At 37.7% G+C, this 15,000-nt stretch overlaps 2 protein-coding genes across 15 annotated transcripts in view; one reads left to right on the forward strand and one right to left on the reverse strand.

Annotated features, from left to right (window-relative positions):
• Positions 1 to 10,698, forward strand: part of Baldspot (elongation of very long chain fatty acids protein baldspot) — an 84,664-nt gene extending 73,966 nt beyond the window's left edge. For all 4 annotated transcript variants that reach the window (XM_070136465.1, XM_070136464.1, XM_027368585.2 and 1 more), the window contains one exon: positions 5,906 to 10,698. In XM_070136465.1, coding sequence (XP_069992566.1) covers positions 5,906 to 6,458 — 553 coding nt within the window. In that variant the 3' untranslated portion in view covers positions 6,459 to 10,698. The remainder of the gene's footprint in view (positions 1 to 5,905) is intronic.
• Positions 10,699 to 10,887: 189 nt separating this feature from the next.
• The window catches only part of Cmpk (cytidine/uridine monophosphate kinase Dak1), an 11,631-nt gene continuing 7,518 nt past the window's right edge, over positions 10,888 to 15,000 (reverse strand). For all 11 annotated transcript variants that reach the window (XM_027368509.2, XM_070136470.1, XM_070136473.1 and 8 more), the window contains 3 exons: positions 13,956 to 14,111; positions 13,615 to 13,743; positions 10,888 to 12,504 (listed from right to left, as the gene is read on the reverse strand). In XM_027368509.2, coding sequence (XP_027224310.1) covers positions 12,295 to 12,504; positions 13,615 to 13,743; positions 13,956 to 14,111 — 495 coding nt within the window. In that variant the 3' untranslated portion in view covers positions 10,888 to 12,294. The remainder of the gene's footprint in view (positions 12,505 to 13,614; positions 13,744 to 13,955; positions 14,112 to 15,000) is intronic.

Raw genomic sequence — 15,000 nt, forward strand, 5'->3', positions numbered from 1 at the left:
TGTTCGTGCGTGTGTTTATGCCTTTGATCTTGCGTATGATCCGCGATGGCCCAGCTCGGTACCACAGGTAAGTTTCACCCCGCACACTCGTCCTCAGGGGTGTTGACCTGCAAGCAGAAGAATGCGGAAAAAATAGAAAGAGGAACGGTAATCAAGACCGTCTTGGTATGTTCATTAGAAGTGAACAACGGAACATATTATTAGCTCTCAGTGTGTCGAGAATGGGACTGGCTTTGTTCCATGGAGAGTTGACATTTAGGTCTTCCCATAATTAATCAATTGAAAGAGATCCCTCAAATGATAATGCTAAGTAATGATTAATAAGTTTCGTAATATGGAAGATTAAAAAGATAGAGCATTTGTCCGGCCAGTGTACTGTATGGTCGACAGAAACTGGTGTGTCATCATTAGGTCAATAATCTATCAATATTTCATCGAAGAGGTCCATCCTTCCTTGTCTTGGAGGGCGCAAAGATGGGCTAAGAAGGAAGAGGATGGAGGGCGGGGATGAAGGATGGAGGCGGGGGTGAAGGATGAAGGATGGCCGTGAGTAATTGGGTGGACGCCTCTGCTGACCGAGCTCGTTTCTGAAGGTCGAGTCCCCGGCGAGGTGAAGACCTTGACGGGCAGGAAACTGTGCCAGCGTCGGCTCGTCGGCCCTCATGTGATCGACGACTGATACGAAATGTATTCGGATCCCTTATCATCGTCGATAAGAGGTTTTACGCAATGAGCGCCGACCAGGATGTAAGATAATGGACGGAGGCATACCGGCCAGCGTGACAGGTCGAGGTGTGAAGGTTCGAGATGACAGGCCGCTTGGAATGCAGTATGCCAGTCCGTACTCTGTTGGAGTTTGTTTTTGCTTTCCGGGTTAATATCCTTCGGAAGATTACTGAGTAGAGACTGCGAGAGGGGTAGGTGGTAGGCGTGCGCGTGCATGCGTAGGTTTGTGAAAGCCCGCATACGTGTGTACGCATACACAGCATGTACTCGGTCAGACTCATGTTGAGGTTTTGATGTCCTCATGGCATGCTTTGTATTACAATTACTGTAGATAAAAATATCTGTGACTACATCTTCTCCATGGGAGATACAGTGTTTCATAGGACCCACACAGTGTTCCTTAACACTTTTAGCTGAAGTCTCGTAGGCGTTTGTGTTGTGACGAGAGTGGTATTGATCAGAGGCCTGAGAGGGCAAGGGCGGTTGCGTGGGCGGCCCTGCCAAGCCTCGCGGGCGGGAGTAGGCTTAAGGCGGCGCTCCTGGTCGGCGTCGTCGCTCGGCTGTCACGCTTGAGACGATCGACTTAGATTTTGAGTTTAATTTCCCTATTCCGTGTGGGAAAGTGTGGGCCCGGGAGGGACGGGTATTTCGTTCAGACGCCGGTTTCGTGCCACCCTTTCGGCCGCGCTGCGTCCTCCGACTCCAGCGCGAGGGAGCGAGCCTGGAGGGGAAGCGGCCGGGGCGTTGCAGTGGCGTCCTGATTAGCAACTGCGGTTGTGGGAGATGGGGAGGGTTGATGTCGACGGTGAGTAAGGAGAGGGGGCGATGGCGAGTAAGGGGTGATAATGAGTCGGTTGTGAGTCATCAGCGGCGGATGGGAGTGCCCGCAGACCGCGGATGTGAATCGAGTTGCTTTTGAATGTTTATCGTTTCCAAGGGCAGGTCGAGAGCGCGGCACTTCGAGAGCACTCATGGAGAGCGCGTTTGGAGGGCTCAGTGCCAGCCAGATGCGTCTTGGTGCCATGTGCTTTGTTGTCCTTAATGAAAGCTTGATTACCGTGGAATGGCGGTGTTAATGGCAATAAACCTTAAGGTCGGGTGGGGGAGAGGGGAGGGGGCGTGTCTACGCTATCGAAGACAATCTGGCATCAGTTTACGGCTCATCATGGGACCGGGATGGGAGGGGGGGGGGAGATTTCGCTCTCCTCCTCCCTTCTTCCCCTTCTGACACCCTTTCCCCTCCCCATGCACTCCTGTAGGTGGCTTTATTAACCCAATTATTGATGAAGCCATTATGCGTTATTCGCGTAGGTCAGGTGTGGCGTGTTTAGGCCACACCCGCGAGGCGCCGCTTCTGCCGCCGCCGCCGCCGCGTGGTCTGGCGCGCACGCCAATCGCTCGCTCGCTCGTGACACTGTGTGACTCACGCCGAAAGCCTTCCCACCTGGTGCCACGAGCTGTCAGGGCACCACGTGGCACGCTTTGATTGTCAATAACCTGCCCTATCCCGCCGCGGAGTCTGCTTCAGCTGACACTTGCTGGCAGAGCTGGTGTCACCGTTGTTGTCGTAGTTGAGGTTGTTGCTGTCAGTTGCCGCTGTTGCTGCGGATGAAGAGACAAAGGCTTTTCTCTGATCGTCCTCTTATAACCATTTCGAGACAGGAGGAGGGAGGGGTATATATATATATATATATATATATATATATATATATATATATAGAGAGAGAGAGAGAGAGAGAGAGAGAGAGAGAGAGAGAGAGAGAGAGAGAGAGAGAGAGAGAGAGAGAGAGTGAGTGTGAGTAGATAGAGAAAGAGGGGGCAGGCAGAGACGGTGACGGAGAGAAGAGGGAAAAGAGAAAGAGTAAAAAGATATAGAGAAAGAAAGGGAGAAGAGAGGACCCCTAGACGCCATATATAGCCCAGGGGTCGGTCCTCCTTACATTATAATTGATAGCGAGTTAAGGATGTTCCAGGCGACACTTTCTTAGCCTCTGCAGCGATCGTTTTCTTTTTCTTTTTTCTTTTCTTTTTTGCGTACCTTTGTGTATGTTTCTCCTCCTCCCCCTTTGATAATTTGTGTCTGTGTGTGCGCGTTTATTTCACGTCCTTGTACCCGAGCGAATTAGTTTTCAAATAGGTTAACCTTACCTTAAACAATAAAAAAGTTGGAAAAATGATCGAGCATTGGATTAACTTTACACTAAGAAATGGGCGTTCTTAGTTTCCAAGCCACGTCTGACAGGATAGGGCCGCCGTGAGGATGTCGGCACCCACGTTTCCTTTCCTCATTCAAGAAAATCGAACGGAAACAAGGGCGAATGACCTTTCGTGTGCCTTTCGCGGTGTCGCTCTCGCAGGTGTCGGGGTATCGTGTTTCATCGGCACATAATCTGTCATGCTTCATCTGCTTACTCTCTCGTCTGTTTCGCGTGTTCTGCACCGATTTGTAACGTAAGATGCGGTATATTTATTATCATTATGATCAGTTAACTTTCGTGGTATATATTTCCCTGTGTTGTTTTATCTGTTTCGGCGATATTATAAGTATTGGCTGTTTTATCAGGTTTTCTGCTTGGTGCCATTTTCGAATCAGATAGTGCGGGATTCTTGCTTTGATATTTCTCAAATAGCAACGGATTGGTTTCCGATATAAATCATATTACAGGGCGTCTCGCGTGGTAATATAGCTCTAATAGTTTCCGATATAGTTTAAAGATTTTTCTCTTCTTTTTATCTTGTTTATTTCATCATTAGGCAGGTCATGGACGTCCTCTGGAGCACGGCATCGTCCCATAATAGTTATGGACTCTCATGGCATGGTCTCGTCGATGCCCCCGCTCATGGCGTGGTCTTCGCTTTGTTTTTTTCTTTTGGGGGTTGCAGAGGCCGCCTGTTGGGAGCTTGGTGTAGCGAAGGGAAAGGGTGCTGAACATTTTGATTGCGTGGTTTAAATTTGCGGATGCGGTTAACGGTTAAGTTGATTTAAGTTTGTGATTTTCGTCAAAACGGCTTTCAGGAATGAACCGTGTTTAACGGCAGGCGAAAATATAGCTCTTCGAAAGCTCATATATCGATGTTCAATGTAAGGACAGGAATTTTAAGATATTAGACCGTATTGGCGGATGAGTCAAGTCAAATCAAATCGAATTTGAGAGAAGGTTGACGCAATGAATCCGGAGACATTTGAGGTCCCAATGTAATCTTTAATAGACGGCCCCAATATGCAGCTTGTGGCCTTTACTTTCCCGTGATTGGGACCTTCGATACTCCTCTCAGAATATGTCAATGCATTAGATAAAAAGGACACCGTGGACAGGAGGAATAAATCATGAGAGGAGAAGGTTATCGCAGACAAAATACAACGAGGAAAAAGATGGGAAAATATTTGTGAATACGACAAATATTTAGATCTCCTTTCACATCTTGTAAGGTGAAGGCAAGGCCATTGGCGATATCATTGCAAGATAGACCGAGCTGCACACTCCCTTCCCATTTTAATAAAAAAAAGTCTCGTCTCAAAGTATTATTGATAGGAAGAATGAGCCTTGTCACTTCCTGGTGTCGCCCTACAAGAAATCGTAGGTCGCGCTGTGTAGGCTGCCTGCACTGCGTCAAAAATGTTGTTGTCCTTCACCTCGTGGGTTCTCCCGCCATTTCCTTTTGCTTTCGAGAACTACGTCTTACGCTGTTTTCCGGTATTTATTTTTTTTTTAAATATTATTTTAAAGTATTTCCTGGTGTCGGTTTATATTTATTGGTACTCTTCTCGAAGTTTCTTTTAGCAAGCAAGCTGTGGTTTCTTAGAACTAAAATTATAATTTATTGGTATATTTATATATTTTTTTCAAATATAGCATTTTAAGCTCAAGACTTATGAATCAGTTGACACTGATTCTGATAAAAACACTTGATTGAATGCTTTACAAGTTTTCTTTCCTTATTTATTTCAGTAGGATTTTGGGAGTGTCATGTTCCTTTTTTGGGAAGAAACAATTCCATTATAGATCTGTTTCATATTGCCCTTGGTTTTTTCGCCAAAATTTCTTTTTTCCTCTTTTTTTATTATCTTTTTTTCCCCTTACACCTGTATTCATCTTTATTATGTTTATTGGCTAAGTTAGAGACTCAAAATAAGTGAAAGGACGAGGAAAAGAAAGATAAGGAAATTGAAATAATCAGGAAATGGTAGAAAATGCAGCCAGTCCAAAGGACCTTGTCATACGGAGTAGGAAGGAGAGTGCAAAATGACAGGAATCGCCACGATCAATACCTGGGGTTTTTATACGAGAGAAATATTTAATAGTAATGTGACAGGTCTCGTTATAAATTAGGGAAAGTGTGTAGTTCTCACACCTTGTCGAGTTGGGCTCTCTGACTCTTCATTTTCATTTGATGTGATAGCTTTTAGAATGAGTAATAGAGGTTTAATAGGTGTGGAATAGATGTGATGTGAGGGAAGAGAGGTTAGGGTTATAGGTAATTCCATGTAGGGATTTTTTTTTTTTTTTTTGTCAGTACAGATGTCTTGAAACATGTGAAATTAGCACAGTTTAATTTTTTGAAATATGTAGAAACAATAATATCAAACGATAGATTAGAATATTGAAAAAAATAAAATAAAAAGGTTAAAAATAAGAGTAAAAGTTCATACAACACCCCCCCCCCCCCAAGGTACTGTTTGAAATATAACATGACTCGGAATGAGGGAGGAAAAGTGATAAGATGTAGATAAGGTAAGTATTGTATAGTTGCAGATAAATGCCAGTGTATGAGATGTGACAGAATGTTGTGATTTTGTGTGAATGACGTTGAATGTCCTTGGGTTATTTCCTGTATTGTTTTGTTCCATATTGTTTTATTCATATAGGATGTCTGTTTATTTGTTTGGTAAATGGCAGGTAGGTAATGATGGAATGAGTGGATGAGATTTTCCATGGTGTTATATGTAAAATAAAGAAAATGTTCAGAGGAATGCCTATATATAAAACTATTGCTCTACATGATTTGCTTTTAGAATTGAAAAAAAGATGATTTGGATGGAAATGAGATAGAATATTACTACATTGTTTGGTTTGATCTTTCAGCGCTATGCACGTCAGTAAAAATTAAAGTAAAAAAGTTAGCACAAAGATAAGGAAGAGGGAATGTTTCACTAATTTCTGATATGCTTTTTTTTCAGTTTCCTGGACAACCGAGTAGGAGGTTTCTGGAACTGGATGTTCACCCTGAGCAAGGTTCCTGAGTTGGGAGATACCGTATTCATTGTCCTGAGGAAGCAGCCACTGATCTTCCTCCACTGGTACCACCATGTTACCGTCCTGCTCTACGCCTGGTACTCCTACTCCGACTACATTGCCACTGCCCGCTGGTTTGTCTGCATGAACTACCTGGTCCACAGCGTCATGTACAGCTACTATGCCCTCAAGGCTCTCAAGTTCCGTGTTCCACGCTGGATCTCCATGGGAATCACCACCGCACAGCTAGCTCAGATGGTCATGGGTGCTGCCGTCAACATCTGGGCCTACCAGGTGAAGCAGGCAGGCAATGAGTGCCATGTCTCCTACGACAACATCAAGATTTCCCTCCTAATGTACATCTCATACTTCGTCCTGTTTGCACACTTCTTCTGCCGTGCCTATGTTGTCAAAAGCGATAAGCAGGTTGGTGTCGCACAGGACAAGAAGGGCTCCTTGGCATATGAAGGCAAAAGCACAAAGGGCAAAGTGGAATAACTACTTGCAGGTTAAGCTTTGGGTTAATAGGATGTCACATTTCAATAGTTGTATGTCTGTCTCACAAAGAAATAGAGGAAAGTGGTCACCCATTGATAATTCCTTTGAATATTTTTTAAAAAGAAGCATTTATGGTAATGTGCAAGAAGTTATTCTCAGACTTTGCCTAGAATACACCTGCTAGAATGTTGCAGTTTGGAAACAAAATATTTGAATGATTGGTTCAGACTAAAGGTATATCAATGCAAGCAGCCAATTTTGAAAGCCACCTTTTAAGATTTACTTATGAACCAGTGAGATGAATATTGTATTGCGAAAATATCCAACATAGAATGCAAAACTTGAATATATTTTTAAAACAGCAGTTAATGATAATAATGATAGATCTACGTGGTGTTATTACAAAGTATGATCTTCTCTTCCCTCCATGCATTTGAGGAATATTGTGAATAATTTCTTAGAATGCTGATACTGAATATTATCTTTGAATATTGTACTTTCTTTCATAAACTGTCAGGTGTCCATATCTCATAGTATGGGATGTTGTATGCACAAGTAAAGGTATTTACATTTTTCATGAACCTATTGTCTTCTGAAGTTCATGCTCTTACTGCTTCCTGTTCTCATTTGGAATCTGATATTTCTTATTCTAATTGTTGTCAATGTTTTGAGATAAAACATATATTTGGAAAATCCTGCATGCTTTTGATCAGGTGACTGATTGCCCAGAGAGAATCCAAGTCCTGATCTGAAAAAGGATTACTTGATCAGGTTGTGATATGAAGAACAAATTCTTGGGGTCCATAACTCTAGTGTACTCATCATGTTTTCTAATGAAAATATTACATTTTCACATATTTCTTCCCCCTCCCTTCATTTTTTTTTTCTCATGTAATTTTTCTCCCATGACATGACAAGGGACTTCATTAACACTTCTGCGAAAGTGACAACCCTTTCTTTGCCAAAAACATTCCCCAAATTTCATCTCCTTTCTGTCTTCCTTTGATCTCTCAGATGCATTCCCCTGTCTATATGATTATCTTTGGTTGTTATTTATATATTATGTTGTTATTTCTTGTTTGTATGTTTAATTTGATAATGTCAGAGAGGTATTTGTAGGTGCTGATCAAGGAAGTGTTTGTGGCATACTTCTTATTTTTGAGATGATTTTGTTCTTTTTTTTCATGTCTTTTTAATATTTTTCATCTGCTTTTTAAAAAATATGTTTATGAGACAATGCCTTTATGTCTCACCTGTTTTTGTACAAGTAATGTATCAACACTAAAAGAAGAACACCTTGTATAATTTTTTTTCTCCTCTTAGAAGGTCACTGGCTTTAAGTATTCTTTGTGTTATGTGTAAAATGGTCATATTCCATTATTCCAGTATTAAACCAGTGTTTTCTCGCATTTCTTTTATTTTCTATGCACTAATGTCTGAGTAAGAGTTGACCGCATTGCTATTTCCTTCACGGAAGATACCTCAATCCTAATTTTATAGTGTCGCATCGAAGTTATGAATGATATTGTAATAAAATGTCATATCATAAACATGTATATATCATATTTAATTAGAGAAAAAAATATTTAAACAAGCAGTCTCAGTACAGATGTCATTAAAAGCTTGAGAAGTAACTGGAGTCCACAAAGGTATGGTAGTCATCCTTCATTATACTGTTACGTATCAGATAAGTCCCTAAAATCAGCTTAGACTTTTGTGAGAAATACTAGAATGACTATTTAGTAAGACTAAGAAGGGTAGAAGATATACAAGATTTTCTAGTAAAGCTTTTTAATGAAATTCTGATATCTGATGGATTCTCTTTGCATCATACTTCTGTTGTTGATTTATATAGGTTTACTTGCAAGAACCTTTGCTTTCTAATGCAATCTTTAAGATGGTGTTAATAAAATTTTGAGGTAACACAGGGTTAAGCTGGCTGCAAATTTGTTATGAGGAAATATTTTTCTAGTAACATATTCTGAATCTGCTATGGTTTTCCCTAGTTGTTCCAATTTATTCAGAATATTGGTAGTTTCTACTTTCCTAATATGCAGAACCTTTATCCAAAGTAGAGTATTTGGTAGCATTGGTATGAATTGATGGTATAAACACAAATATAAGTTCTTTGATTTATCAACTTAATTGACATTGTTTATTGTAGAGGGCTACATTTTCAGAAATTAAGAATTAAAAGATTTGAAATACCTTTGTTGGTGAATATTTATGGATCATTACTGTACTGATATTTTTGGTTGTACTATTTTGGCATTGTATACTGTAATCTTTCCATATATCAGCATAAAAAAAATATTTCTTTAGATTATAACCTTAAACTGCAAAGGTTTAGCATTATAAACTGGAGAACATGTAGTTAAAGGTTGAAAAATAACCAGTGAAATTGGTGGTTTTGAGCTTACAGGATCTCTCTCTCTAAAAAGTTGCATTTACATGTGAAGTCTTGTGACAACAACTTATTCTTCTCATTTTTCTTTCAAACATTCCTTGTTAGTTGGCGTCTGCACAAAATAAGTATATACATTTTGTAAGAAACTTAGACGTGTTAATGTCTTAGTAGTAATATATTTTTTGAACATGGTATTTTTTCAGACCAAACCATATTTGGAAGTCTGAGTAAAAGTTATCACTCTCTTGTGGATTAATAATTATGTGGTGACTTTCAAGTATATGCACAAAGCTTCTTGTCCTGAAATCAAGCTGTCTTCTTGTCAATCAGTTTTGTGAGCAACAAAAGTGGCATAAAAGCAGATAACTGCACACTTTTAATGCTCCATCGTATATGTTTTCACAAAAGTCATGATTTCCCTTGCAATATTTCGGCCTCAGGAGTTGCAGAATAAATATCAGTATGTGGAATATTGCAAATGAAATATGAAATTAACCCCATAAGAGCACTAGTGTTAGTAGATCCTGCTTCCACCCAGCCAAGGGTGATAAGCACTCTCCTTGCCATACTCCAAAGTAGCAGTGATGTTCTCTAGCTCAAAGTGCTGTTTCCACAGATACACAGATGCGTGTGGCTTCCTAGGAGGGTAGTCACAGTTCATTAACTTAATGGTAGATTGCTGATCCATTGCTATTGGTAGGAACCAATGTGTAATTTATAATGTTCTCCTGAGCTGTGCTATAAAAGATAAAAAATAAAAAAAACAAAAAATAGGAAATAAACTGATTTGTAGGAGGTACCATGAAGTTCCAGCACTGTAGTCTCAATTTTTCTACTCCCCTCCCCCTTTTTTTCATTTATATTTAATTCTGAATTCTTCCCTTGTTTACATCATGGTCGAAGAAAAAGCTATTTGTTTCAAGTGTGCCCCCATGAAAATAAACTGCCTTACAAAGTACAAGGCTGGTAAGATGAGCAAGACAAAAGTGTAATTAATATTTAAGCAAAATTAAATTTCCTCTCTGTGAGATTTACTTTAAACCAACTGTCTTGTCATCTTCCCACCCCAAGGCAGCATGTACAAGTGTGATGGGGTCTTGCTAACAGATAGTGTCTTGGAAGAGGAACTTATACAGGAAAATGTCTTACTGCTGTTAACTGTTTAGATCAGATCAAATTACCAAGAACTTGTTAATTATACATATGCTGTATTTGTTAAGGCTCTTGTTCTGTTACCCTTGTTCAGGATCGTTTCCATTTTTTCTTCAGCATAATATGTACAGGATAAATTTATGTTGATTAAATTTTGGCACAATTTTGATAAAGTGTATTGCAGATGTGTATTCCATATATTGTACTTCACTTTTTGTATAAAATATATAGATAGAAAATACTTTGTGCTATTACATAATACCTTTTTGGAAGTTTAGAATTGTAAAAAAGAAAAGTTACAGTCTTTTTTAAAGGGCAGGATACTAGCAATAACAATGAAATATGATGTCTTGTTCCAGTCCATGTTCATGAGCAATTTTAAATTTAAAAAAAACTGACTTTGCAAAATATTTGGAACAGTTGAGCTGCACATCAGTTAGGTATTGATACTTCCACTACTATTGTGTAGGTCACTGTTGCTAGGATTGTATGTATCAACAAGTCCATACTGTTATGCTGTAAATCATACTACTTTTTTGTAAATTCCTGTATTTAGTTGCCCTTCCAAGTTAATGTTTTCATTAACAACTGCCTCCTGCAACCAGGTTGTAAAGCACCAGAGGGTTACTACAATGCCTGCCTGATGGTGTGTGACTGTTAATAAATAAATGGAGGAATGTTCATCTTATTTAATTAACCTGACCCTTTTCCATTAATTCAGGCATATAAAACCATGCATTCTGAACCATATCTTGAATTATATCGGAGTGTTATATGAACTATGGGTCTATAAGAATATACCTAAGGATATGCATTTCCACCATCAAAGAAATGTTAAAAACAAATTAACAAGGTTGAAAAGAGCCAAACTAAAAGTAATATTCATTTTATTTCAAACAATACCTAATTCTTTTAATAAATAGCAGACAAAGGTTTGAGGTTTTCCCTAACATTAGATACACTCTTTAAACTTAAAAATTCAATTTACAGCCCAAAATATTGTCAATAACATCTTAAAATAACATTTATTCTAAACTTGCATACTAGATAATGACTATGGATATACAGCATTTAACACATATATCTGATGTAAATGCATATGAAATGATGATTTGCTGACATGTGGGAACTGAAATGCTTATTTTAACATTATTCAACCATTTATTGCTGCCATCATGGAACTTGAAACATAAAATGTCAATCTAGTTTTCTGTGACTAATATAAATTTTCAATTTAGTTTTCTGTGACTAACAAAAACAGGCAATCTAGTTTTCTATGACTGAACAGGTGGAGGAAAAGTACTGACCTTCCCTTGAAGAAATACATGTAAGTCTACTGGCTATATATACTACTGATTTTTCTTGTTGATTCTTTTCTAATATTCATTACCTTACACTTGCTTCAGTACAGTTTACATATTTCACATGTGGGGCTGAAATCTCTGCTCACTTATGCTAGAATTTTTTGCTTGAATAAAATAGCAATCTACAGAAACAAGTACTATCATACAAATAAAACCTAACTTAGTGTCTGAATATCTTCTTTTATATTCTAAGTATGGTAACCTTCCACAAAATAAATAATTACAAATAAGCTAATCGTACATGACCACATATAAATACACCAAGGCAATATACAGTATTCCCTGTCAAAAACAAATGAGTGGTTTAGCTAGTAATTATAGATACATATAAATAATACTAATTACCTAATGCAGTGAAATATGTCATTAATAATAATGGCAAACCATCAGTTTACGGAAGTCAAGTATGATCAAGCAATATAATCTATTTGAGTACAAAGCCATATTCAGTGTTAACATTCGATGAAATTGAGTGAAGCCAAAAATATTGCTTTAAGAACAGTTCAAATTGATATCATTAATATTAAAAAAAGAAGAAGAAGAAAAAAAAAAAAGAATATCAAATTAATATCATGGTCAACATATTTGCAATAAAAATAGCAAAGTGAAAAGCACCACATCAGCAAATAATATATTTAATGAATTCTTTGGTGAGATAAAAATTAAAAGACATACTTGCAAATGGTAAAGTAGCCAAAGGATAATGATGTTTATATAATCTAACATTCACGTACTTTGTGTTTTGGTACAATTTGTTCATGCTGAGATCTTTCACTAAAATACCACTCAAAATACCTATCTCATGATATCTAGCCGACTGCTAACCTTTTCATGGTAAAACACTGTTAAATTAACCAGATGGTTCTTGGTTCTTTGCTGAGCCAACCTACCTTCTTCCTCAGATATGACTAATTTAACTGAACAGCTTTTCAACATCTTCGAACACTTCATCAGGTGAACGAGTGGCATCGATCTTGCGTACAAGATCTTGCTCTTCGTAGTGCTCAATTATAGGCATTGTGGCATTCATGTAGGTGTCAAATCGCTTCTTGAGGGACTCCAGGTTGTCATCTGAGCGCCCAGACCCTGCAGCTCCCCTGTCTAAGCATCGCTGAGTGCACACCTAGAAGGAGGGATTATGAAAGTAGCTGTTGCACTAATTGCAAAGTTTAAACAACAGAACCAATCTGATTGTAGATGAAAAAAATTATGTGCTGTTATATTAAATAGTTAAAAAATAAGGAAATTAACTAACAATGCCAGGAGTGCATGTACACATTCTTATTTTTATTACGATTACCTTATCATGATGATTAAAACAAAAAATAAAACAAAAACAAAAACAAAAAACATCATCATTACAATTATTATGATGAGACAACTAGTATTAGTTACAGAAATATAAACATTTTCCCCCCCAAAATCAAGGAATAGGGTAAACAGGTGAGCTCCAGTAGGCCTAGTAAATGACACCTTGGTAAGTAGCAATTGTGGAGCCATCTATGAGCAAAAATCAATTAAGCAAAACCATTGCATATAACGGGCATAAATTAGTTTATAGAATGGATATCTTGATTTTTTTTCTCTTTTCAAATCCCCTATGTAAATCAAACTAAATCTAAATATAAACCTATCTAATTGTTATAGAATGTAGCAATGGTATTTTGTGCAACACTTCTGTCATCTTAGCAAAAGTATCCACACACACAACTTTCCCAAAGCTAGAATTTTATTCTATCATCCTACTATGCTGTTCAATATCATGTCTAATTTCTCAATTCTTTTCAGCAAATTATCTAACACTTAGTACAGTTGTCCTACTGTAATGAGAAACTGACAATGTTGTAGGAATTTTTTAACACAAATCAACTACTATATATACTCAAGATTTAGAATAAAAGTCAGACAACCATTTCAAAATCCTCCCAGATTTTATCTTTATCTGAAGATTTCAAAGCTGCTGTCTCACTTTTCTATAAATTTAATTTATGTTTAGCTTTCTTCTTCTTAAATCTCAGTATCAACCCAGTAAAAAGTTTTGCCATTCATAATTCAATCAATATCCCTCAATCATTAATATCAACCTTGCAAAATCAAATGTAAACAGATGTTCTAAAATAAACATCCATTCACATATTTAACATACATATCTTACGAATAAGCAGTGTTATATCAATCAAATCTATATCATCTGACACTTACAATGGATGGCTAGAAATATGCCAAACCTTACCTCAAGAGGACAATTGAAGAAAAGGACGAACTTCAGGTTAACTTTCTCTCCCATCTCCTTGTTCCAGCCTTCAAGGTTATTTTGGTTCCGAGGAAATCCATCAATGAGAAAGTCCATTTTACCAGAGTCCTTGAAAATTAAAAGTCCAATTGAGATTGTAAATATAAATAAACGCACATGTAAATAAAGCATAATCATTATTCTTTACCTATTTTTCATTGCTATGACAAAAACAAACAAACAAAAAGCAGAAAATTTTCATATCTTATATCTAAACAATTTTCAACATGACTCAAAAAAAGTCACTATATCATAACAGAAAGAAGGTATTACATCTTTACCTTCATGGCACGTTCTAACAAGGAGCAGGTAATCTCCACAGGCACAATTGTACCATTCTTGATGTGGTTTTCAATTAATTCTCCATACTCACTGCCTGGTTTGGCTCTCTCTTCTCTTAGCAGATCACCTGCAGACAAGTGAATAAAACCAAATTTCTGGAAAAAGAAAAAAGTTGGCTAAGTTAACGATATCTGATCTCTGTAAGCTTGGGCAATTCAATGTTTGGTTTATAAGTTCCTTAAACTTGACATTCTATTAGACACTGATTCATGAAGGAGAAAGTAAGATGCAGAGAAAAACAGAACCATACATATCTACACAAATAAGAAGAAAATCATGATGCAATACTTTCCACAAACTAGGATTTTACTTTGTATATGATAGTCTAGGAAAAGAAATACAAATATAAATTATATGTTTACAAATATAAAGAAGAAGAGGAAGAAAAAACATGTAATCTCTTAATAAGGGTGTCAATTCTAATATAATATAAGGAATATTCAATATAAGAGATCACACCTTTAAAATTAGGCATTGAGAAAAAGCTATTTTTGGTGACCTGACATGTCAGTCGAAGGCTACCATCCCCCACCAAAATCTTAACCACTTCCCGCCAGGTAGCATGTACATACATGCCATGGGTGTTGTGGACAAAGTAGTGTGTGGCATCAAACACGACCATTCCCTCATAGTCGGCTCATCAGACAGAGCTTGTTTTTCTCTAATAGTAGCATCATTTCTATGGTAAAACTTTTAGGCAATAGCACCTAAAGTGAAGGTAAACCTTCAAAAATTTGATAATTCTTAAAACTGTATCAGAATACAAGCTTTTAAATACCTAATGGTGCCCGCAAACTACTGAATGAGCTGGGTGCAAACTGGGAAAACTGTCGTTGGCGCCAATAAATCCGCGATCACGTTTACCTTTAAGAATTCCTGGCTGAGTAAAATAAAGAGCCCAATTGCTAAAGAAAAAAGACTAAACAGCCTTTTTTTGTGTTATCTATACTAGAATGAGCCCGTGACAAACAAAATGATGCTGGT

This window comes from Penaeus vannamei, chromosome 22 (genome assembly GCF_042767895.1).
Source record: "Penaeus vannamei isolate JL-2024 chromosome 22, ASM4276789v1, whole genome shotgun sequence".
Taxonomy (NCBI): domain Eukaryota; kingdom Metazoa; phylum Arthropoda; class Malacostraca; order Decapoda; family Penaeidae; genus Penaeus; species Penaeus vannamei.